Source organism: Artemia franciscana, chromosome 11 (genome assembly GCF_032884065.1).
Source record: "Artemia franciscana chromosome 11, ASM3288406v1, whole genome shotgun sequence".
Taxonomy (NCBI): Eukaryota; Metazoa; Arthropoda; class Branchiopoda; order Anostraca; family Artemiidae; genus Artemia; species Artemia franciscana.
This window is the reverse complement of record NC_088873.1, coordinates 37,414,020-37,439,758: the sequence shown is the minus strand read 5'-3', so window position 1 is coordinate 37,439,758 and position 25,739 is coordinate 37,414,020. Positions and strand designations below refer to the sequence as shown.

At 37.1% G+C, this 25,739-nt stretch overlaps 1 protein-coding gene across 3 annotated transcripts in view; it reads left to right on the top strand.

Annotated features, from left to right (window-relative positions):
- Positions 1 to 25,739, top strand: part of LOC136033161 (transcriptional regulator protein Pur-beta-like) — a 123,038-nt gene that overhangs the window by 57,972 nt on the left and 39,327 nt on the right. For all 3 annotated transcript variants that reach the window (XM_065713828.1, XM_065713827.1, XM_065713829.1), the window contains exon 2: positions 15,036 to 15,151. In XM_065713828.1, coding sequence (XP_065569900.1) covers positions 15,036 to 15,151 — 116 coding nt within the window. The remainder of the gene's footprint in view (positions 1 to 15,035; positions 15,152 to 25,739) is intronic.

Genomic DNA, 25,739 nt, shown 5'->3' with positions numbered 1-25,739 from the left:
AGTGGGGGCCATTTCATCCCCGGAGGTATTATTTGTTGAACATTTTGACTATTTTGAACAAAATGGTTCGCTTAGAATTTTCAAAGAGAAAGCTGTTCTGAGAGAGAGGATCATCTGGGTAGTGTTGCTCAATCAGACATTGACCTTCCTTTTCTATACTGCCCTTCTAATCCTCCCTTTGAGGACAGCTTAGAAAAACGCTTTGACTATGATTCAAGAAGTGCGAAAATGTTAGATACGACCTTCATGTTATGACAGCGGCGCTTGAATTATTTTTTTTGTTGGTTTTACTACATTTAAACTACTTTTTCCGTTTATCTGCTAGTGCCGAGTCCTCGGGACAAAACCACACATAGCCTACTGGCAATGTCTAACTATTTTCACTATCTTTGTACTTTAATCTTTTGTGTTAGCTATATATTTTTTATGTCGTCCTCGTTAACTCTCTTCATTCGTTGCTAAACTTCTATCATTACCCTTTAAAAATCTTTAGGTCTACCCCCCTCTTCAAATAATCATGTTCTTATTATAATCCTATACATCAGTTTTCTTTTCTTTGTTTAGCTTAAATTTTATGGATTATAATTTTCACGACGAATCGATATCCCAGGTTTCCAGACAGAGGCGACCTTGATTCAGATCTTGTCGATATGCCAAGGCTATTTGTCTGCTAGGAAATACAAGGTGACTGGGGAATTTTTTCCCCGTATATCTAGCTAGAGCAAGGGACTTTTATCATGTCATCAACTAAAAACTTAAGACTGAAGATACGTCCTCTTCTCGGCTCAAGATATTTGTTGTCCAATATTAACCAAATTTTTTAATATGCACACAGAAATTTGAAAATCTGGATTTTGATATATCTCTCTTTGATAAATATCTGTTAACAAATGAACTAATCTCCGTATATAATCCTAATAAGGGGGGAATTAATGCCAGGTTTGCTTCTCACTCAATTGGACTATCTGTCTTGGCTTTTTCCACAATTAGACATGACTTGATGCCCACAACTATTCCATTTTAATTCAAGGGAAGATTTGTATGACGGCCCCCTCCTCCCTCTGGAGAAAAAGAAGAAAAGCTATGCTCTAAAAAACAACTCTTCTGTGTTTGTATCCCTACCCATTAGAAAAGAAAAATAGCCTGACGTCTCCTCTCTATAGGCTAGACCTGATTGTATGTGTACGGAATCAAATAATTGTTATTAATTTTAAGCTATAAGTCTTACAACAATCGTTAGAAGCGTTGAATCTTCTCCTTGCATTCCAGGAGCGTTTTCTTACCTGCACACAGGCTTGAGTCTTTTAGATACGTTTATATGCTGGGGGGGGGGTCTAAAACTAAAAAAAAACCGTTGGCATTTTAGTTGTCTTTTGTATTTTATTAATGGGGAAACGAAAAAAGTGTTTTTTTTTGTATTCTCGAGGGTGGGGGGGGAGAAATACTACTTATGAAATATTTTATGGATAAAAGGGGAATCTATCTTCTGAATAATCGCTGTAATTTCCTTTTGTTCTCCCCCTCTGTATAGGTATGGTTATGATAGTCACGATCTTCTTATAGTTATGCCGAAACAAGGACCATATTCAGGATTTGCTTTCGGGGGGGGGGAGGGGGGTTACAAAAGAATTTTTTCGGGGGGGGGGGGGTGGGTTTGTAAAAAGAAACTTAAAAACATATAAAAGTTTGTTTATGTTCACTTTGTTTACGTTTTTACGAGTCGGGCAAACATTTCGGGGAGGAGGGTCAAACCGGTAACCCCCTCCTCTGGGCGCTACCTTGGCTGAAAGTATCTGACTTACGGGACCTTCTATTGAAAAAATGTTATTTTAGATAATTGATAAGTGTTCTTAACTCCCAGCAATTCACTAACCTGAACACAATCAGAATCAACAGCCAGTAGTATTTTGATTCTCATAAGTGTTTCATAAGTTTTTTTTTTTAATACCTGTCGTTCAGTGGCGCCAGTTCACAAAAATAACAGCGGTATAAGGTTTTTTTGATTTTTTAAAACAAAGATACAAGAAGGTATCCCCCCTCAATTATGCCCAGCTGTTGTTCAACAAGCTCGGACCGTGAATGCCTGAAATTGATGTGTCGACATCCACCTGTGAATATCCGAAATACTTTTTTTTCTCCTTGGATTTAGTCAGCGTTGCCAGTCAACTTTTTCGGTTTTATGTAAGGTTGGATGGTGACAGGTTAGATTAGGTTGGGTTAGGCTAAGTTAATGTTGGTTTTTAACCCATTTCTGAGATTTATAATTTAATTTAAGCTAACCAAAATTTAACTATCAAACAGTTCGTGGTAACGAACTGTAGTAAGGAGCGACCCTGCTCAATAGTAACCAAAATTCTAAAAAACGGAATTTTGATACCAATAGCTACATCAAAAGAATCACATTTTAATGCTGGTTTTAAATATATAAGTTTCATCAAGTTTAGTCTTACCCATCAAAAGTTACGAGCCTGAGAAAACTTGGGTTATTTTAGAAAATAGGGGGAAACACCCCCTAAAAGTCATGGAATCTTAACGAAAATCACACCATCAGATTCAGTGTATCAGAGAACCCTACTGTAGAAGTTTCGAGCTCCTATCTACAAAAATGTGGAATTTTGCGTTTTTTGCCACAAGGCAGATCACGGATGCGTGTTTATTTGTTTTTTTGTTTTGTTTGACTCTGTCTATCAATTCTTCTTTTTAAAGCAGTAAAAACTTTAGCGTAAAGAGCGGGCGTTGATGAGGAAGCAGCCCCTTTCATATGCGAAGTAATTTCTGTTCGTTTTAAGTTTTAATGTCGCTCCTTACTTTCAGTTAAAAAAACTTGTTTTTTTTTTATTTAATTATATGTAAGCACAGGCCAAAGTTTGACTTTGGGAAAATAATTAGCGTGCGAGGGGGCCTAGGTGCCCTCCAATTTTTTGGTCACTTAAAAAGGGCACTAGAACTTTTCATTTCCGTTTTAATGAGCCCTCTTGCAACATTCTAGGACAACAACTGGGTCGATACGATCACCCCTGAAGAAAAAAAACAACAACAAAAAAACAAATAAACATGCATCCGTGATCTGCCTTCTGGCAAAAAATACAAAATTCCACATTTTTGTAGATAGGAGCTTGAAACTTCTACAGTAGGGTTCTCTGATACGCTGAATCTGATGGTGTGATTTTCGTTAAGATTCTATGACTTCTAGGGGGCGTTTCCCCCTATTTTCTAAAATAACGCAAATTTTCTCAGGCTCGTAACTTTTGATGGGTAAGACTAAACTTGACGAAACTTATATATTTAAAATCAGCATTAAAATGCGATTCTTTTGATGTAGGTATTGGTATCAAAATTCCATTTTTTAGAGTTTTGGTTACTATTGAGCCGGGTCGCTCCTTACTACAGTTCGTTACCACGAACTGTTTGATAATGGTTATTGGAAAGTATACAGGCGTTTTCAGGAGGATTTTTTTGGTTGGGGGAGGGGTTGAGAAGAGAGGGATATGCTGGGGGAACTTTCCATCGAGAATTTGTCATGGGAGAAGAAAATTTCCATGAAGGGAGAGCAGGATTTACTAGCATTATTTAGAAAAACAATTAAAAAATAAATGTGAAAAAGCTTTTTCAGCTGGAAGTAAGGAACAGCAATAAAACTTAAAACAAACAGAAATTATTACCCATATGAGGGGCTCACCTCCTTCTATTACCTCGCTCTTTACGCTAAAGTATTTTTAGTAATTTCAACAATTTATTCTACGGCTTTTGTGATTCAGGGGTCATTCTTAATGAATTGGGATAAAATTTAAGCTTTAGTGCAAAGAGCGAGGTACTGACGATGGGGCGAATCCCCTCATATATGTAATAAAAACATGAGAATACAAAAGTTCTTTACGTAAGCTAATTTATAAGTTACGTAAATTTTTTACCAATAAAAATATTCGTAAAAAATTAAAAGTTCTAGTTGCTTTTTTAATTAACCAAAAAATCGGAGGGCAACTAGGCTTCGTCCCCCGCTCTTTTTTTCTCAAAGTCATTCGATCAAAATTACGAGAAAGCTATTTAGCAAAAAAAAATAAAATATGCAAATTTCGTTTTGATTATTCCTCTGCGGAGAGCCAAAATCAAAACATGCATTGATTCAAAAACGTTCAGAAATTAAATAAAAAAAAAACAAGTTTTTTTAACTGGAAGTAAGGAGCGACATTAAAACTTAAAACGCACAGAAATTACTTCGTATATGAAAGAGGCTGCTACCTCATCAACGCCCCGCTCTTTACGCTAAAATTTTTTACTGTTTTAAAAAGAAGAATTGAGAGAAAGAGTCAAACTTTAGCGTAAAGAACGGGGCGTTGATGAGGTAGCAGCCTCTTTCATATACGAAGTAATTTCTGTGCGTTTTAAGTTTTAATGTCGCTCCTTACTTCCAGTTAAAAAAAACTTGTTTTTTTTTATATAATTACCATCAACGCTTGTATAAGGCAGAAATAGCTGATTCGCAAAGCTACTTGAATCCAAGCAGAGAAAAATGAATTTCGGACATTCACCGGTGAATGTTGACATTAACCTGATTTCGGACATTAACAGTAACATACATTTCAAAACATATAATCCAAAGTTTACATTGCAATCCAAAGGATTAAATCGAAGTGAAGGTAAAAAAAAGCGTAAGTTTAAACTACCAAGTGCTTGAAATTCGATCTAAAAATAATTTCTACCAATAAAACAAATTATTATTTATAATAATTAGTTATATTTATTGGTCTTTACAACAGGGGCGTCAATTTATGGGAGTGGGGGCTATATATCCCCTAGATTTTTTTCTTCCTCTAGATTTTGGCAGATTTCTTTCTTGGGATATTTTCATTGAAACTGAAAAATGCCAAAATCCCGTTATATTTTGAAAATATATTCCTCTCCCCCCTATATATCTGTGAATTAACATCGGTGCTTCACAATTAAAGATTAGTTCTGGAAGCAAAGTGAGTTTCTAAATAACTGGTTGTCGTTTGTTTGAATAGCTGTTTTCAGCATATCTCTGCCCCCATTTATCTATGACCGAACATTTACCAGGATACACGAACTGGATTGAATTAGAATAATCTATAATTTGTGAAACCTTAGTAACACTCCAGTGAGTTTGAATGAATGTTGTCGCCTAGAGGAATCAATATTGTCTTTGGTTTCTTTTCTTCTGTATTGAGTAAAATTTTTGTCAATTTCCGGTTGGATACTGAATTAAATTCAGTTTTTCGACCTTATTACCTCAAGCGAAACGGTTTGCGAGTTGCCAAAAATTCCAGGCAATTTTGCAATGCAATATAACTGCTAAATCTCATTTGTAGAGTTTAAAAAACGAAAGCGTGCAATTTTATTATTCAAATGAAAACTTTTAATTTTAGTATTGTAGATAATTTTGATAGTTTAATAAATTGTTTAAAAATAATTTAAAATAAATCAATCCATAATTTTAGTTTGAAAATCGTTTACTTTTAAATTTAATTTAAAACTTGAATATGAATTAAAACGATTTTAGTTTACAGTTCATTACAACTTTATTCCAATGTACATTTTTATGATAAAATAACAGCTAAAACTCAGTTACCAAGTCCAAAGATGAAATTGTGCAATTTGCAACCTCAAACGCCCTAAATTAAATTTTATAATGATTAAGGCTCTGCCTTAAAGGATCACCTTATCTCGTCAATCATAGACTTTAATTTTTATGGTCAAACTTTAGAATTGATCAGGCGGTCTTGCTATAACTTCTAGGCTTCGATAAGGATCCGAATAAATGACAGGAAACTAAAAGCTGCAGGAACTTTTGAAAAACCATTTAACTTTTCGCGCTTTGTGCCCTAGATAGATAAGTATTTAGTTGTAATGAAACTTACGTCAACACAAAATATGAATTTTGTTCATTCGATTAATTGGAGCAGAATTTTCTTTTAAATGCTCAGGATCCTTTGCTGAACTAGTTCTAGCATATCTACTTGGTAAACGCTAAAAATTTCCTCAAAGGAATGGTACTTCCATATTAACCAGAACACACTCGATAAGTTTGCTCAATTGAATCTGCAAAAAACAGGTTTAACTTTCTGTATTCGGAGCATTAGCATAGACTCAGTGAAATAAACTACGTTGTAGGTATATTTTAATTTAATATTTAGTATGTAGATTTGGTATTTTTGGTTAAGTTATGTTAGTTTAGGTATTTAATATAATGTGTTCTGGTCGGCCTGCTTTCCATAATTCTTTATTGCAGTTCCCATAATTGTGTTAATATAGTGTTATATATCATCATATTTTGATATATTTCATTACGATTAACCTAACTTCAATTCTTGAATGCGTTTTGGATAATACGGAAGTACCGAAGGAATTATCATTTGAGCAACTTTATCATTTTGGGAACTCCCTGTGGTGGCACTTGCTTTGATTGATAAGATCTCTGACACCCAGGACGCAAAGCTCACCGTCTTTTTAGTCAAACTACAAATAATCGATTGCTCTTGATGGTAGCCAGCTTCCTGAGAGAATTCACTATTGAGACCCTCTGGCTTTGAGACGGTCAGCCGACGCCAACGTTCGCAAAGTGACAAAGGAATGCGGTACTCCATGACTACATAAACGCACTCCATGTTGATGAGTGCATAAACAGTGATCCTTTCACAGGTTCGCCTACAGAAACTGAAGTTCATAGCTCCAATAATTTTCCCCGTATTTTTAGTTTTAAAATACATGAGGAGCCCCTTTGTCAATGGGTAATATCAACCTATGAAGTATTTAAATCGGCCCTTTTCCTTGTACCTTCAGAGCATTGATACAGACAGAATGATGTATGACGCAGTCAAACAGTTCTTGGTAACGAACTGTAGTAATGAGCAACCCGGCTCAATAGTAACCAAAACTCTAAAAAATGGAATTTTGATACCAATAGCTATATCAAAAGAATCGCATTATAATGCTAGTTTTAAATATATAAGTTTCATCAAATTTAGTCTTACCCATCAAAAGTTAAGAGCCTGAGAAAATTTGCGTTATTTTAGAAAATAGGGAGAAACACCCCTTAAAAGTCATAGAATCTTAACGAAAATCACACCATCAGATTCAGCGTATCAGAGAACCCTTTTGTAGAAGTTTCGAGCTCCTATCTACAAAAATGTGGAATTTAGCATTTTTGCCAGAAGGCAGATCACGGATGCGTGTTTATTTTTTTTTTATTTTATTTTTTTTTTTTTTTCCAGGGGTGATCGTATCGACCCAGTTGTCCTAGAATGTTGTAAGAGGGCTCATTCTAACGGAAATGAAAAGTTCTAGTGCCCTTTTTAAGTGACCAAAAAAATTGGTGGGCACCTAGGCCCCCTCCCACGCTAATTATTTTACCAAAGTCAACGGATCAAAATTCTGAGATAGCCATTTTATTCAGCGTAGTCGAAAAACCTTATAACTATGTCTTTGGGGACGACTTACTCCCCCACCGTTGCCGTGGGAGGGGCAACAAGTTACAAACTTTGACCAGTGCTTACATATAGTAATGGTTATTGGGAAGTATACAGGCGTTTTCAGGAGGATTTTTTTGGTTGGGGGGAGGGGTTGAGAAGAGGGGGATATGCTGGGGGAACTTTCCATCGAGAATTTGTCATGGGAGAAGAAAACTTCCATGAAGGGAGAGCAGGATTTACTAGCATTATTTAAAAAAAAAATTAAAAAATAAATGTGAAAAAGCTTTTTCAGCTGGAAGTAAGGAACAGCAATAAAACTTAAAACAAACAGAAATTATTACCCATATTAGGGGCTCACCTCCTTATGATACCTAGCTCTTTACGCTAAAGTATTTTTAGTAATTTCAACTATTTATTCTACGGCTTTTGTGATTCAGGGGTCATTCTTAATGAATTGGGATAAAATTTAAGCTTTAGTGTAAAGAGCGAGGTACTGACGATGGGGCGAATCCCCTCATATATGTAATAAAAACATGAAAATACAAAAGTTCTTTACGTAAGCTAATTTATAAGTTACGTAAATCTTTTACCAATAAAAAGATTCGTAAAAAATTAAAAGTTCTAGTTGCCTTTTTAATTAACCAAAAAATCGGAGGGCAACTAGGCTTCGCCCCCGCTCTTTTTTTCTCAAAATCATTCGATCAAAATTATGAGAAAGCCATTTAGCCCCCCCCCCAAAAAAAATATGCAAATTTCGTTTTGATTATTCCTCTGCGGAGAGCCAAAATCAAAACATGCATTGATTCAAAAACGTTCAGAAATTAAATAAAAAAAACGAGTTTTTTTAACTGAAAGTAAGGAGCGACATTAAAACTTAAAACGCACAGAAATTACTTCGTATATGAAAGAGGCTGCTTCCTCATCAACGCCCCGCTCTTTACGCTAAAGTTTTTTACTGTTTTAAAAAGAAGAATTGAGAGAAAGAGTCAAACTTTAGCGTAAAGAGCGGGGCGTTGATGAGGAAGCAGCCTCTTTCATATACGAAGTAATTTCTGTGCGTTTTAAGTTTTAATGTCGCTCTTTACTTTCAGTTAAAAAAACTCGTTTTTTTTATTTAATGCATACAAAAGACAAACTGCAAAATTCAGCTTAGGTATAAGGACCAGGGAACCGATCTTTGCTCGTCGAAAAAAAAGAAAATTTTTGTTTATTTCTTTTGAAAAACAATTTTCGTTTTATTATATTTGCTGTAAAAAATTAAAATCATTAGGGTATTAGACTTCACCTTTTTGGGGTATGTAAAAAAATAATCCCCAATTAACGAATTTTCCCAAAGTCGTGACCTATCTAGATTTTTTTTTTTCACACCAGAAAACGAACAATTATTTTACTGCGAACAATCTTATTAAACGAACAGTCATCAACGGGGTGAGCTCGGTCCCCTGATATACAAATTATTATCCTAATTTTTCTGCCTCAATACGTAGCATTCAATACGAAGCAATTTAGAATCAAATACTCACTTCGCAGCTGTCAAATGGGAATGTCCCTCTCCAACAGTTCGGTGTCAACAAACAAATTATGTTTTGTAGCTCCTCCTACGTGAGCTCAAAACTTTCAACCTTAAGGGGGTCTCTAGTTTCAGTTAGCAGACGATTTATAGAAGAATATTAAGGAGGTTTGGAGGGTGAAACGAACTTCCTAAAGCTGTGACCTATCTAGGTCGTTTTTTTTAGACTGGAAAATGGTATTATGACAATGTTCAGAAAAAAAAATATAGCACAATTTTCGAGGAAAGATTTACACATAAGCATAGATACAATTATTACTAGTTCAATAATATAGAATCCAACCAGGCACGACCCAACGTTGCAAGCTTGACCCAAGCAAAATAAGCCGAACTAAACCAATGAAATTCAGTCAAAGAGAAAAATCTGAGCCACACACAATCAATCTGCCAAGCCTCAACCTAGGCAAGATTTAAACCAGGTGAAACCCCATACACAGAAAACTTGATATTTGTATGGTGTAGCTTTTGCTTGTGCTCAGTTTTGCCGGGTTGAATTTTTCCGGGTTGAATTTTATCGGTTGAACATCCCTGGAATTATGCACCATGCGTAGATATATTACAAAAAATAAGACTTAAATAACACAATATACATATATATTTTTCATATTCAGTTTTACATATTTATTTTGAGAGTGAAAAAGTGAATGTATTCTTAATTTCGTAACTGTTGGTACTGCCGTAACTAAATTATCGCCTGGCGAGAAAAATGCCAATAATAATCCCCTGAAGAGAAAAATGGCTTGATGTAGGCGGCTATTTGAACCACTTCTGTCTGTATTAGATCGTAAAAATTCGCTTCTTTGAACAGGACATTTGTGCGTGCAACAATTCCTGTTGATGCTCTTTGTAAACAAGTGTTCTTTAAAAGTGCAAATCGTATTATTTTTAGGTAGATGTTTCAAAGAGTCTTTTTTGGAAACTTTTTAGGAGGACCGCAGAATTTTTCTTTCAATCAGACATACGAGCAACGTTATAGGAAAAAAAACAACGTTGTGACTTTACTTTGTCGTTTTCACTTGAAATAAATGTACCGTTGTTGACCAATTACCGCTAATTTGGGCCAATTAAATTTTTTATAGAATTGCTTCGTTATTTAGAAGTGAAGCAAAATCTATTATGTACAGAAAAGTTTGAGTTGACACCAAAAGAATCCAAAAATGATAAGTCTCTAAGTGCGCATGGAAATGCGCAAAACAGGTGTAGTTGTCTTGGATTCAACAGATTGTTAATGTTTGAATTTTATAGACGGAAGTGATTGTCAAAGTAAATTAATCAATTTTGTCTTTACGGTTCAACGTGACAACACTGACAAAAACTAGTGGCGATTAATGCCAGAATTGCCTCTTACTCCATTGGACTATTTGTCTTGGCTTTTTCTACAATTAGCCATGACTTGATGCCCACAACTATTCCGTTTTAATTCAAATCCTTATGACTAACAAGACAGCAGTGAGAAATCACTTAAATTTAGGGAAAGTAAATAACGCCATCGGATTCAGCATAAAAGAAAGGTTTATTGCAGAGGTTTCAAGCCCTTTACAGGTTTCAAAAATTTTGCTTTGAGCCAGAAACAACGTTGTGACTTCACTTTGTCGTTTTCACTTGAAATAAATATACCATTGTTGACCAGTTAGCGCTAATTTGGGCCAATCAGATTTTTTATGGAATTTACTGATTGGCTCAATTTAGTGGGAGCTAAATTTCGGAGCCTATTAGTAGTCTTGCTGTGAAGGGGTTTTGTCTGTTAGAATCTGGCTGCAATTTTTGAGAAAGAAAGACTTTAGTCTACCTCCCTAAACACGGTTTCAATCTGACCTTTTTGTCTTAAGGAAAATTGATAAAGATAATGACAGATAAGAGATAAGCTTTGTCATGCGATCAATAAATAGTGTACAATTCAGGAAACATGGTTTACCCCCTCCCTAAAAACTCTTAGATTTGATGTAATGAGTGCTACATCTTTTTTCGTTTTAGGATAAAAGATAACTCAAAATGATATGCAATGCTGTTGCTGCCCAGAACGGACTGTTTTTTTTTAGCATTTATTGTGTTGTAACAGTATTTTAGGAGCAAAATTAGTTGTTATCTGCCATTTTAGGCTGAGGGTAATAATATACAATTAATGTAAAATGGTAGTTAATAGAAAATTAATTCTAGAACGCAACTTACATAAAACAATAGCATAGGCAGCGGAGTAATAAAGCCTTAGTAAAAAGCGATGTGGACACACTGTATTATTTATTTATTTATTTTTGTTTTGTTTAGACCAGGGCACTTCGTATCGAAGGAGTTGTTGCAGAAACTTCCAAAAGGCCTCATTTGATCGTAAATTGAAAGGGCTAGTGCCTTTTTTAACAGTTGAATGTAATTGGAGGGCAACTGACCTCCCTCCCACGGCCACCATTTCCCAAAACCCATCCAATCTAAATTTCTAGATAGCCATTTTGTTCAACGTAATTGAAAGGTCCCGAAATTATGTTTGTTGCCGGAAAAAAAAAAATTTGAAAACAGCTCAATTGATTAGAAATTGAAAGAAACAGTGCCCTTTTTAATAGTCAAAAGTGATTGAAGGGTAACTAACATCCCTCCCGCGCCCACCATTTTCCCAAACACATCCAATAAAAATTTTGAGATAGCCATTTGATTCAACGTAATTGAAAGGTCTGGAAGTTATGTCTTTGAGAGTGACAACCACCCACAGCCCTCAGGTAAGGGTTGTAAGTTACGCCCTGGGGACGTATAAGGTATATGTAGAAAGGGTGATCGTAGAACCTTTGGAGGGGGCACTTTGAATTTGTAATTAGAAGCTCTAGTGCTGTTCTTAAGATTAAGAGTGATCGGAGGGTGGATACCCCCTCGCCACACTTCATGTTTTCTGATTTTAATTTAAATTTTAAGATGGTCATTTGTTGTCGTAGAAATTTCAAAAACAGCTCATTCCGATTGGAAATTGAAAGGGCGAGTGCCCTTTTTAATAGTTGAAAGTGATTGGAGGGTAACTAATCCCCTCCCATGCCCACCTTTTCCCCAAACATATCCAATAACAATTTTGAGATTGCCATTTTGTTTAACGTAATTGGAAAGTTCAGAAACTATGTATTTGAGGATGGCAATCCTCCCCCCAGAGCCCTCAGGGCAAAAGTTGTAAGTTATACCCTGGGGGCCTATTAGGTATATATAGAACGAGTGATCGTATAAACTTCGGAGGGGGTTCATTGGATTCATAATCAGAAGTTCTAGTAACCTTTTTAAGACCCAGAGTGATCGGATGGTGGATATTCTCTACCATACCTCGTATTTTCCCGAGATGCATCTAATAGAAATTTCGAGATGACCATTTGTTATCGTAGAAACTTCGAAAACAGATTGGAAATTGAAAGCGCCAGTGTCCTTTTTATTAATAGAATGTAATTGGAGGGTAACTAACCCCCTCCCCTCGCCCACCCTTTCCCCAAAGACATCCAATAAAAATTTTGAAATAGCCATTTTGTTCAACGTAATTGAAAGGACCGACATGATGCCTTTGACGATGACAGCTTTACTGACACTTCATTGAAAGAAAATGGCTGTGAATTGTAAGTTTAGAATACATATACTGATATATATCCCTTAAAGTTTTAATAATTTTTAATTGATTCAAGTTAAAAAGTTACATTTTATACGTATTTTGTTTATTTGTATCATACAGTAAATAACACAGTCAAACTCAAAACGAGCAAAAATTAATATGAGTAGGGCCGACAACCCCCATGCCTTCTCAAGACCAGAACATAATTTGCATTTTACTGAACACTAAACATATTTAAAATGTTTTCACCTTATTTTTAGTTGTTTTAAATGTTTTTACTAGATATATGAAGGGGGAAGTTCTCCCCCTTGTACTTCAACTACAGCACGAGTGTTTGGTGCCCTCTTTAAGAGTAAGACGAGATTAGAGGGCAAGCAGCCCTTGCCTCAAGCCCATTCATTTTGCAAACACATCCTGTCAAATTTTTAGATAGTCATTTTGTTCAGCATAGTAGAACGGTCCAGCAATTATGTCTTTAGGTATATTGGGCATGTCAACCCCCGCAATTATGCAATGGGTCCATTATGCTTTATAATTATACTTGTATTTAAAAATAAATCAAAAGGCATTTTGTTAAATGGTTGTCAATAAGATACTATAGCAATATATCGAAAGCGACTGTGGGTATTAAGTTGAAACTTTTGGGGATACTACTATTACTACTTCTACTCTTACAATTTAAATAAATAAAAAGAGTGTAAGTGTATTTAAGTTCTCAAAGAGCAGAGATAGAATCTTTTGGGAATGACATTAAGTTGTATTTTTCAGGTCAACTTCAGAAGCTATAAAATTAAATTAGAAAATGCTGTTTGTGTCAGGATTAAAAAAAATTTAAAAAGTTTCTCCAACATACAATAGCAACCCATACTATGGATTCTTATAGAAGAAAACTGAAAAGATATACAATATTTTTTTTTTCTATGAAAAAGACTGTGCCAATAAAAAACGAACAGAGATCAATCTAAAAAACTTTTTCTACAAGACAAGTTACTTATCAAAGAAAAGTAGAGAGCTCCATTAACCCAAGAATGAGCAAAAATAAAGTCAAATAATTTTCCAAGCGTAAAACTACCACAAATCACTATTAATAAATAAACGAAAAGAAATTAAAATAGATAGCCGAGTCAAACTCAAACGAGCAAAAATTAATATGAGCAGGGCTGAAAACCCCCTGTGCCTTCTCAAGACCAGAAGACAATTTGCGATTTACTGGAAACCAAATACTTTTGAAAAGTTTTCACCTTTCTTACTTTCATAAATGAAAAATTATCAAGTTCTTAACGAAGAAATGTCTATATGTCAATTTAACTGACAATCAAAGGTCGTTTTTTGTTCTAAGATACCCAATGCACCCCATAGGTTTATTACGTGCATTAATACCAGATAGTGCAGAAAAAGTATTGGGGTACCCAAAAGGTAAGCAGCCACCACACATAAGAATGATGGCATCCTTTAAATAAACAGTCCTAAAAACCGGTTTTGCTTCTGTGAACTACTTCAAAAACTGAAAAGAAACCACAGGTAACCTTTGCTACTGGTAAAGAAGAAAAATGCCAGGCGCTCACAAAAGCACATGCTTTTTGTAGATTTTTATCTGGATCCTAATATACGTCTATCATGTATACTGATGGAACCTGGGCCGTTCAGAGGGGGGAGGGGGTGACCGGGCAAGCTGCTTCGGGTACCGTGGCTACGGGGTACCGCGGCTGGGGATCCTGTTTTTTTATATTTATGTTTGAGTTGGGAGGGAGCGTCATAATTAATTTTGTCCCGGGCACCACCAACCTTTGGAACGGCCCTGGATGGGACTCAAGAGAATGCGCTTCTTTAAAAGATCACCTTATCTCATCCGTTATAAACTTTTTTAGTTTCTGTGGGTAAACTATTCAGAATCATTTGGGTAATCTTGCCATAACTTGTTGAGCTTGTGTAAGAGATCCGAATAAATGGCCAAAAACCAAAAGTTGAAAGCTAATTTTCCAGAAATCTTACAAAATATCATTTACGTTTTCGCTTTTTGTGCCGGAGATAGAGATGTCCAATGTTACTGAAACTTAAATTATCACGTGTTATTTTTTTTTTTTTATTAAATGGAGCAGAATTTTCTTTTTAAAGTTCAAGGAATTGCATTCTCTGAAAATGTTCTAGGATACCAGCTGGGAAAATACTAAAATCAGCTGAAAGGAATTATCATTTGTGAAATTTTTCCACTTTGAGAGTTCCTTATAGTGTCACCTGCTTCGATCAACAATCTCGCTGACAAAAGCGATGTAGAATTCCACTGTCTTCTCAGTCAAATCTCTTAGTCGAACCAGAAACTTTTGACAGATCTCAATGACAACTTGTCCCCTGGGATAATTCGTTAACTTTGTAGCGGTCAGCCGACGCTGAGGCTCACAAAATGATTTTAAGGTGCCATCTCTTTTCAGATTAGAACATTTGGCTCTAAAAGTTTATGTTTCCCTTGCAGGTGGCGGGCAGCCTGGAGAGCAAGAGCTGGCTACCAAAATGCTTCAAATTCAGTCGAAGCGGTTTTATATAGATGTCAAGCAAAATAGGAGAGGAAAATTTATCAAAGTTGCAGAGGTATGCTTTTGATGGATCAGAAAATTTGTTCATTGCGCTATCCAGGTTTTTTGTTGGGGAGGTTACAACAAATGTCTTTAGAAAATGCAACGAAAGTTTATTTGCATGCATTTTTTGCACAAGTGCGACCAAAATATTGAAGGGGGGGATTGTTCAAGCTGGGTATTCCCCCTAGATATAGGCCTTAATCTGTTACACAATTGCCATTGTTTTACTTTAGATTGCACAAATTACCTTACCTAATTCTCATATCTTAAAAAAGAAAACTCCTTTTCTGATGCGTCTTGATATGACTCCTCCATACTCTTCTAATTTAAAGTTTTATTTTTGGTTTAATTTTTTGTTCGCGTTGGATGGTGTATACTCTTTTTTCTCCGCTCTGTCTTTTTATGGCACTTGGTATTAACCAAGTGACATATAGCAATCGCCATTTCTGTCGGTCTGTCTGTCGGTCTGTCAGTCCCGATTTTGCTACTTTAGGCACTTCCAGGTAAGCTAGGACGGTGAAATTTGGCAGGCGTATCAGGGACGGGACCAGCTTAAATTAGAAATAGTCGTTTTCCCAATTTGACCATCTGGGGGGGGGGCGGTTAATTCGGAAAAATAGAAAAATAGAAGTATTTTTAACTTACGAACTGTTGATCAGATCTTAATGAAATTTGATGTTTGGAAGAATATCGTGTCTCAGAGCTGTTATTTTAAATCCCGATCGGATCTGGTGACATTGGGGGGGGATATGGGAGGAGAAAACCTAAAATCTTGGAAAACACTTAGAGTGGAGGGATCGGGATGAAACTTTGTGGGAAAAATAAGCACAAGTCCTAGATACATGATTGACATAACCGGAACGGATCCGCTCTCTTTGGGGTGGTTGGGGGGGGGGGGTAATTCTGAAAAATTAGAAAAATGAGGTATTTTTAACTTACGAACGGGTGATCGGATCTCAATGAAATTTGATATTTAGAAGGATATCGTGTCTCAGAGCTCTTATTTTAAATCCCGACTGGATCTGGTGACATTGGGGGGGGGAGTTGGGAGGGGAAACCTAAAACTTGGAAACCATTTAGAGTGGAGGGATCGGGATAAAACTTGGTGGGAAAAATAAGCACAAGTCCTAGGTACAGGATTGACATAACCGGAACGGATTCGCTCTCTTTAGGGTAGTTGGGGGAGGGGTTAATTCTGAAAAATTAGAAAAAATGAGGTATTTTTAACTTACGAACGGGTGATCGGATCTCAATGGAATTTGATATTTAGAAGGATATCGTGTCTCAAAGCTCTTATTTTAAATCCTCAACGGGTCTGGTGACATTGGGGGAAGTTTGGGGTGGGGGAACCTAAAATCATGGAAAACGATTAGATTGCAGGGATCGGGATGAAATTGGGTGGGAAAAATAAGCAGAAGTCTTACATACGGGATTTACATAATTGGAACGGATCCGCTCTATTGGGTGGGGGGTTAATTCTGAAAAATAAGAAAAAATGACGTATTTTTAACTTACGAAGGAGTGATCGGATCTTCATGAAACTTCATATTTAGAAGGACCTCGTAACTCAGATCTCTTATTTTAAATCTCAACCGGACCAAGCGTGATTGGGGGGGGGGGCAGTTGGGGGGACCGGAAATCTTAGAAAATACTTAAAGCGGTGTGATCTGGATGAAACTGGATGGGAAGAATAGAAACCTGTCTAAGATACGTGACTGACATAACCGGACCGGATCTGCTCTCTTTGGTGGAATTGGGAGGGGGGGTAATTTTGAAAATTGAGGTATTTGTAGCTTACGAAAGGGCGACCAGATCTTAATGAAATTTGATATTTAGAAGGATCTTGTGCTTTAAAGTTCTAACTTTAAATTCCAACCAGATCCTTTGACATTGTGGGGAGTCGGAGGGGAAACCGGAATTCTTGGAAAACGTGAAAATTGGGATATTTGTATCTTACGAATAGATGATCGGATCTTAATGAAATTTGATTTTTAGAAGGAATTCATGTCTCAGAGCTCTTACTTCAAATCCTGACCAGATCTTTTGACATTGGGGGGAGTTGGAGGGGGGAATCTTGGAAAAACACTTGGAGTGGAGGAATCGGGATGAAGCTTGGTGGATAGAATAAACAAATGTCCTTGATACGTGATTGACAAAATCGTACTGGATTCGCTCTCTTTGGAGGAGTTGGGGGGAGGGGTTCAGTGATTTGGCGAGTTTGGTGCTTCTGGACGTGCTAGGACGATGAAAATTGGTAGGCATGTCAGGGAGGTGCACAATTTGACTTGATAAAGTCGTTTTCCCAGATTCGACCATCTGGGGGGTTAAAGGGAGAGGAAAAATTAGAAAAAATGAGGCATTTATAACTTACGAGTGGATGATCGGATCTTAATGAATTTTGATATTTAGAAGGACATCGTGACTCAGAGCTCTTATTTTAAATCCTGACCGTTATTAAGCCTCTTATTTTCCTTTTTAAATCAATCTATTGATTCATAGAATTTTGTTAGAGCTCATACCATATGATCTCTTGGCTCTTAGCTCTTCTCGCCTCGTCACAAGTGCTATATGAGCTCTTAGTTCTTGTTTTTGTCTTTTAGTGCTTGTTTTCTTGACTTGTCATGTTGCTTAGTGTTCTTCTCCATTTGCGTTTTCGTTCATCTAACATATCTAGCTCTGCTCATCCTTGGCTGGAATTAGAATTCTATTGTAACTATTTTTGATAATAAAAATTTACTTACTTACTTGCTTAAGTTATCATTTTAAACAATTACTTATTTAAAACTAGCATGGGAAGTTTAAAATTATTACATAATGGAGAAAAGAGCAACGAAATCCCATCTAGAATCATGCATGTTGCAAGGTAGTCAAGTTGGGTAGGGTCTTGTCTAGGGTTAATAAAAGCCTACAAAATGTCTTTTCGTGCGATATTCGCAGGAAAACATGTTCTTTAGATGGTCAATAAATCGTTTCTTAAACAACACTACCTTCCCATATAGGGGAGAGGGGGGCGAAACCGTACGATTTTAAGCTTTTAACCCCTATAAGATGTTCTTCTAAAGATACAAACTTTGTTTTTACATGTACAGAAAGCTTAATTATTCATCGCTCTTAGGAATATTTTTCAATGACTTCCATCAAGTCGTTTCTCAGTGAGACCCAAAAACATATGACCTCTTAAAGTCGCCCTTACCGTGGGGCGACTTCGGACACATGAGGGGCACTTTCGGACATCTATTAGTTAAGGATTAAAACAGTGTATTCAGATAATATATTAAACAAAAAAAAAAACAAATTTTTTTAAATGAAAGTAAGGAGCGACATTAAAACTTAAAACGAACAGAAATTACTCCGTATATGAAAGGGACTTTTCGTCCTCAACGCCCCGCTTTTTACGCTAAAGTTTGACTCTTTCTCTTAACTCGACTTCTTAAAAATTTTAAAAACTGTAGCGTAAAGAGCGAGGCGTTGAAGACGAAAAGCCCCTTTCATATACGGAGTAATTTCTGTTCGTTTTAAGTTTTAATATCGCTTTTTACTTTCATTTAAAAAAACTTGTTTTTTTTGTTTAATTTCTGGACGTTTTTAAATTAATACATTTTTTGATCTTGACTCTCCGCGCATAAATAATTAAAACGAAATTTGCATATTAATTTTTTTGGGCTAAATGGGTTTTTCATAGTTATAATTGGAAGATTTTGAGAAAAAAGGAGCGAGAGAGGAGGCCTAGTTGCCCTCCAATTTTTTGATTACATAAAAGGGCAACTATAACTTTTAATTTTTTACTAACGTTTTCGTAAGTAAAAAATATACGTAACTTACGAATTAACTTACGCAGCGAAGTTCTATATTCATATGTTTTATTGCGTATATGAGGGGGCTCATCCCTCGTCGATACCTCGCTCTTTACACTAAAGCTTAAATTTTGTCCCAATTCCTTAAGAATGACCCCTGAATCACAAAGGCCGTAGAATAAATAGTTGAAATTACTAAAAATAATTTAGTGTAAAGAGCGAGGTATTACGAGGAGGTAAACCCCTCATATGCGTAATAATTTATGTTCGTTTTAAGTATTAATGCTGCTCCTCACTTTCAGTAGAAAAAACTTTTCATATTAATTTTTTCATTTTTTTTAAATAATGCTAGAAAATCCTGCGCCCCCTCCATTGAAAGTCTCTTCCCCTATGAGAAGTTCCTCCATGGAAAGATCCTCCCACGTAACCCCCCCTCAACTCTCCCCCCAAACCAAAAAAAATCCCCCTGAAAACGTCTGTACACTTCCCAGTAACCATTACTATATGTAAACACAGGTCAAAGTTTGTAACTTGCAGCCCCTCCCACGGGGAATGTGGGGGAGTAAGTCGTCCCCAAAGACATAGTTATTAGGTTTTTCGATTATGGTGAATAAAATGGCTATCTCAGAATTTTGATCCAGTGACTTTGGGGAAAAATGAGCGTGGGAGGGGGCCTAGGTGCCCTCCAATTTTTTTGGTCACTTAAAAAGGGCACTAGAACTTTTAATTTCCGTTAGATTGAGCCCTTTCGCGACATTCTAGGACCACTGATTCGATAGGATTACTCCTGGAAAAAAAACAAAAACAAATAAACAAATAATGACGCATCCGTGATTTGTCTTCTGGCAAAAAATGCGAAATTCCACATTTTTGTCGATAAGGGCTTGAAACCTCTACAACAAGGTTCTCTGATACGCTGAATCTGATGGTGTGATTTCCGTTAAGATCGTATGACTTTTAGGGGGTATTTCCCCCTATTTTCTAAAATGAGGCAAATTTTCTCAGGCTCGTAACTTTTGACGGGTAAGACTAATCTTGATGAAATTTATATATTTAAAGTCAGCATTAAAATGCGATTCTTTTGATGTAACCATTGGCATCAAAATTCCATTTTTTAGAGTTTTGGTTACTATTGAGCCGGGTCTCTCCTTACTACAGTTCGTTACCACGAACTGTTTGAAATATGAAAGAGCAGAATTAACTGGAATATCAAAAGAACTCAAAAGGCGTTTCACATCATTATTTTATAGCATGGTGAGACAAGTCACACCCAAATATAAGGCCTTTGACTGCTCGCCCTGTCCCTCCTGAAGCAAAAGGAGTAGGCAACTTCATGATTATATCATCAAAATCAGTTTCAGCACAATCGGGACATTCTGGGAAGATGAATTTTTCACTTGATTTGCAGAAGTAGTTTATTTTAGCTAATCCGCCACTCACTTCTTCAATCTCACCAACATAGTAAACAGCGGAGTTTGGTTTCTTTCCCACCATAAACCTCAAAAGCACAAAATTTCCTGGAGAAAATTCTTCGTCATTCTGAAGTTCACTGACACTTCCAATATGCAAAGACTCATCATCCGAATCGTCTATTAGCTGAATATCTTTGTCTGAAATGCTATCTTCAGCCTCCTCGTCAATGGATAAAACCTTGGACTTCTTCAATGACTCTGATTTCAAGGACTCATCTGGTTTACGTTTAGGAACCCGTTTTTTAGTTTTCTTGTCAAGCTTTGCCTGAGCCTCTGCTTCAAGGGATTCCTTCTCTGGAGTATCTGTCAAAATCCTAGTTTTCCCTTTCTTGTGCTTTTTGCGGGGACCCATTTGCATTCTTGGTTTTGGATATGGTCTTATGCTTTCAGGAGTTATAGGCAGGTTTGATGTTGCCTTTGGTTGATCCACCAAGACAGGAGCAGAAGAACGAACTGAACCAGGGTAAGGATCATCCTTAGTAGAATCTGTGTGATTCTGTTCTGCTGGGTCAGGGCGGTTTGTGACTTCAGCTGGTAGGAAATCGGCTTCTTTGAAGACATTCGGATTCAAAGGCCAAATTCCTGCCTTTTCGAAACCAGCTGTGATGTTATGAGGGTTCGGCTTTTCTAGATATGGCTGCTTGCACAACTTTGCTATTTCGTGCATTGAAATCCTCCGACCTGGATTCATCTGCAACCAAGTGTCAAATGACTCCCTGATGGCATGTTTGAATGGTGCATAAACCGAAACATCAAGGGGCTGGATGCGATGAGAGTAATGGGGAGGAAAGGTCAGAAGATGAATGCCATTATCTTTGCACAAGGAAACTACTTCAATTGAAATATGGCTTTCATTATTGTTGAAAAAGAGCAAAACAGGATCCTCTTTGCTGGGTTTAACTTCTTTCTGGAAGTGCTGCAATGAACAAAGGAATTTCTCCGAGGTCATCCATCCACTGCGGTGGGCTAAGCCAATGCATCCTGTTGGTCCATCTCGATACATTCTCTCGGGAACCTTGACTCTCGGAAAAACAAACACTGGTGGAATAGTCTGACCAGTTGCAGACACAAAGCACAGCATTGTGGTATTTTTCACTCTTTCTGCCGACACGGTCTGTGCCACCTGTTTTGCCCCCTTTTTAGCAATCACCTTTGGAGCCTGAACAACCGTGGGCACTCCTGTTTCGTCGCAGTTCCAATTCCTTCCAGGAGGAAAATGGAACTTGATATACAGTCCCCGAAGGTTATGAAAGAAGGTACCAATTACAGTGGCATTGAAGCGGAGAGCACGAGCCTGGCTTGTATTTTCCGGTTTTCTAATGGACAAACTGGCATTACGCTTCATAAATCCTTTGAACCATTCGACTCTTGCTCTTTCATTCAGCTCCCAACTTGGTGGGAATTTGAGCTTCAGAGTTGTTGCCCATTGGTAGGCTAACTTTCTCGTTGCATTTGGAGTTAGTCCGTGGTTCAATACTGAGCAGTTTTCGAGGTATATAGCGAGTTCTATCTCTTGTTTGGAAGTAAAAACGAACTTAGAACTCTCCTGAACGCTATCATTATCATTGTTTGCGCTTGGGATACCCTTCTCAAGATCTTGCATTTTACTCTTGTAGCGTTTCACGGCATCTACAAGGGTAGACTTCTTCAAAGAAAATTCTTCCGCGGCTGATCCGAAAGATGAATTCCCATTTACGACTTGTCTCACAGCACGCTTCAGCAATTCTGGATCTGGGGGGCCACCCCCTTTTCGAATATAGGTGCGAACCATCTGTAAAAGAAAAATCTGAAATGTCAATGACGGAGAGAAGCCTATATGTCCTCATATTGTAAATAAACTTAATTTAGTAGAAATGTCCCGAAGTTTCGTGAGCTGATTTTCTTTGAAAAAACATACTTCAAAAATAGTTCTTTGCCCGGGTGTTTGGATTGATGAATAATAGATTTTAATATATATTTTGTTGTGGTATTCTCGCGCTGGAGTGACCTCCTCTGTTATCTCCTATCTTGTATGTCTTTTTTTTGACGAGATGTTGTGTTTTTTCTATGCATTTGTACTGTCCCAGCCTTACGAGCTCTGCTCTCTGTTGAGGCATAATATCGTTTTCGTTTTTTGAAAGTTGAATTTAATAAATTCCTATTCCTAGTCTATAATAAAATTGAAATACTTGGTAATTTCCTAGTTCTAGCTACTTCCAATTCCAGACTCGGAGATACTTCCATCAGCATGGGGCGAAACCGGTCACCTTGAATTGTGCTCGGAGTCGTCCCCAAAAAACTGTCCAAAGTCACCCCTTATTGACGCCATTTTGAAAATTTACCTTTTTTTGGAAACCGCCAGACATTTATTGACGAAAACTACGAGGAAAATACCGGAAACATACCGCTTATGATCCTTCTAACTTACGACCCTATAGCTACAATAACTTGGAAAATATTCGACAAGGACTACAGGTGTCAAAATTTTCAGAGATTATATAAAAACTTCTTTACCTCTTATCTCAGTTGTCTTTGGCATCAAATATTAAAAACTTCCGCCTAATGTGCGCTACATTAATGCCATCTAGCGGCGATTTTCTGAATGGATTAGTTCAAAGACTTTGAACGAGAGGTCCAACGGACGGTTTCGGCCCCCTCTCAGTTGAAACAGAAATGTATAAATAACGGGTCGAATTTCAAAATTTCACTGTCTTAAATTTTTGTTTGTCCCTTGAGCTTTTAGTTTCAGTCGTTAGATGCTCATTTTGTTCCATAGACAGCTTACCTTATATCTTCCTGTGCCTTCAGAGGCGCTTAGGGCATCCAGGAAAAATCGTTAGTCATCTCTCTCATCGCTGCGGCCAACCAAACATCCTCCCATTGTGGTATATATATGTAGATTGAGGCAGTCAGATTTGTGAGGTCAGTCTGGTAGCTTCATCGTAGGGTGTTTTTGGGGTGTCTTTTTTCTGGTACCATGTAGCTGCCACTGAAGGATGACCTTCGGTAATGATTCAATTACACATTGGGGAAATCCGTCCGAATTAGCAATCCGTGCGGAGACTTCGTCCGTTTTCGTGCTTGAAAAACTCTAGCTTTCCGTAATGATTTGGTCCAATCTGGACGGATTCTTGTCAAGGTTATTAAATGAATAAAAACGTGACTATGGAACATTAGTATCTTTGTTGTTTCAGATTGAATTTCTTTCTCTTTTTGTCTTCTGTGCCTCCTTCGCAGCATAAGGACTAGAGCGAGAGTAGAACTATAGTTTATGGTATGTAGCGAGAGAGAGAGAGAGAGAGAGAGAGAGAGAGAGAGAGAGAGAGAGAGAGAGAGAGAGAGAGAGAGAGAGAGAGAGAGAGAGAGAGAGAGAGAGAGAGAGAATAAGCGCTTCCAAAAAAAGAGAGGAAAAAAAACTTGACGCCCCATGACGCCCGTGGAAACTAGATCCTGACGCTAGAGACTACCGAGCATATATGCAATAGCCTTGTTATTATTTTCCAAGTGGGAGGGGACAAGAGCCGCAAATGCTCCGCGGAGGGATGGAAGGGGTAATGCTAGAAAAAAGTTGTGCTCGCGTAAGTTTGAGAAAGCTCCCCTTCTGATACCTATTTTTTCGCATTCTTAGATGAGAAGGTCTAACCCGAGTGCCCCTCCCTTGGATGGTGGACTAGTATCATCCTCAATGAGAACTGAACTAAAAACAATTAGGGGACCGGAAAGCTCGAATTCTTTGCAATTTGATTTAATTTACGAGTGATAGCCACCTTTAAGTGGCTATTCTTAGCAACTTGTTTACTAAATTCTTTTCTGTATGTTGAGAACTTAGTGAGTGATAATGTTGTTTTGGTAGTGTTTACTGTTCGTGTTTCGGTTTCCTTGCAAAATTTATAATTTATTATAGAAAAAAAGGATGTAGGAATTAGACACACTGAGAACATGCTAATTTTTGCGAATTTTTGACTCTTTTATCGGATTAGATCTTTTTATCGGACAGGATAAGGCTGTATCCAGGGGGGTAAGCGGTTTGACCGCTTCCCCTCCTTCCCCTAAATGTTTGTCCAATTCTTTAAAACACATAAATGCATATAGAAAATTTTTAAGCATATAACAATTTTTTGTACCCCCTCCTCCTGAAAAACACCCCACCTCCTGATCAAAAATCTTGTATATGGCCCTAAAACAAGGCAATATGAACTCGAAAAAAGCCACTGAGTAATTATATCAAAATCAGCAAGTTCTATCCTGACGGTGTTTGCACTTTGATGGTTACGCAGGAGGCGTAACCACCGCAGTAGCCAACGCAGGAGGCTACTAAAATTAACCAACGCAGGAGGACACTAAAATTAGTAGCCAACGCAGGAGGAGCTTTGAAATACAGAAAGTGCATTTTCGAGCCACTGTTTTCCCACTTTCTATAAGGGACAGGGATGCTTTGGGCCAATATCAGACGACTGGAACTCCCTCTCCTCTCTATACCCTTATGTGTCCTCCTATGTGTCTTCCTTGGATAAAGTCCTCCGATTTTTTCCCAAGGCCTGGATCTACATGCACATCAGATTAAAGCCATGTAAGAACTGTGAAAACGCAGTTTTTGGGAGTAAAGGGCGCTGGGGGCCGGGTCTTCTAGACTAATATTAGGCGAAGATCTCTCTCCGTATTCCTTCCTATGCGTAAGCATATGACTATTACGCAGAATATGTATATAGCCTATACATTCTAAAATAACCGATTTAAGTGCACAAACACGACCTCCAAACACTTTTCTGGGATGGGGGTCTATAAGAATGTAATTTCCTATAGAAAATTATCAAATTTTTTCTTAGGATTACAGTATTATGTGCGGAATTACATTAAAACTATGTTAAACTAGTTTGGTGATGGAGATAGTTTTTGTTGGTATAACAATTAACTTAGAAACATGATGAAGCGCGGGAATTTTAGGTGGGGTTTCTCAAATAAAAAAAAAGTAACTAAAAGAAAAAGCGGGAAAATCTATTTGAAGAAATAATATACCAGTGTAGATGTTGAGACATAGTCCGGATTTCGCGTGGCGGAGTCAGTTTAAGCCGATTTAAGCCTGATTAACTGTGTTTTACTTAGAATTCAAATTATCCTGGGATAACCTGCGAATTAATCAAGTCAATGGACGAAGCACTTTGTCAAATATTTTGTAAATGGCGATTTAAGACATTGGCTCACCATCCATTAGATATAAATGCATAAGAAAACGTGACGTAGGTTCACAAGTAAGGTGATTTCTTCACAGAAGTATCATTTGATCCGGACTTTCTTACTTTTGTTAATTAAATCAATAAAACAAGTTTTTTAAGTGAAAATAAGCAGCAATATTAAA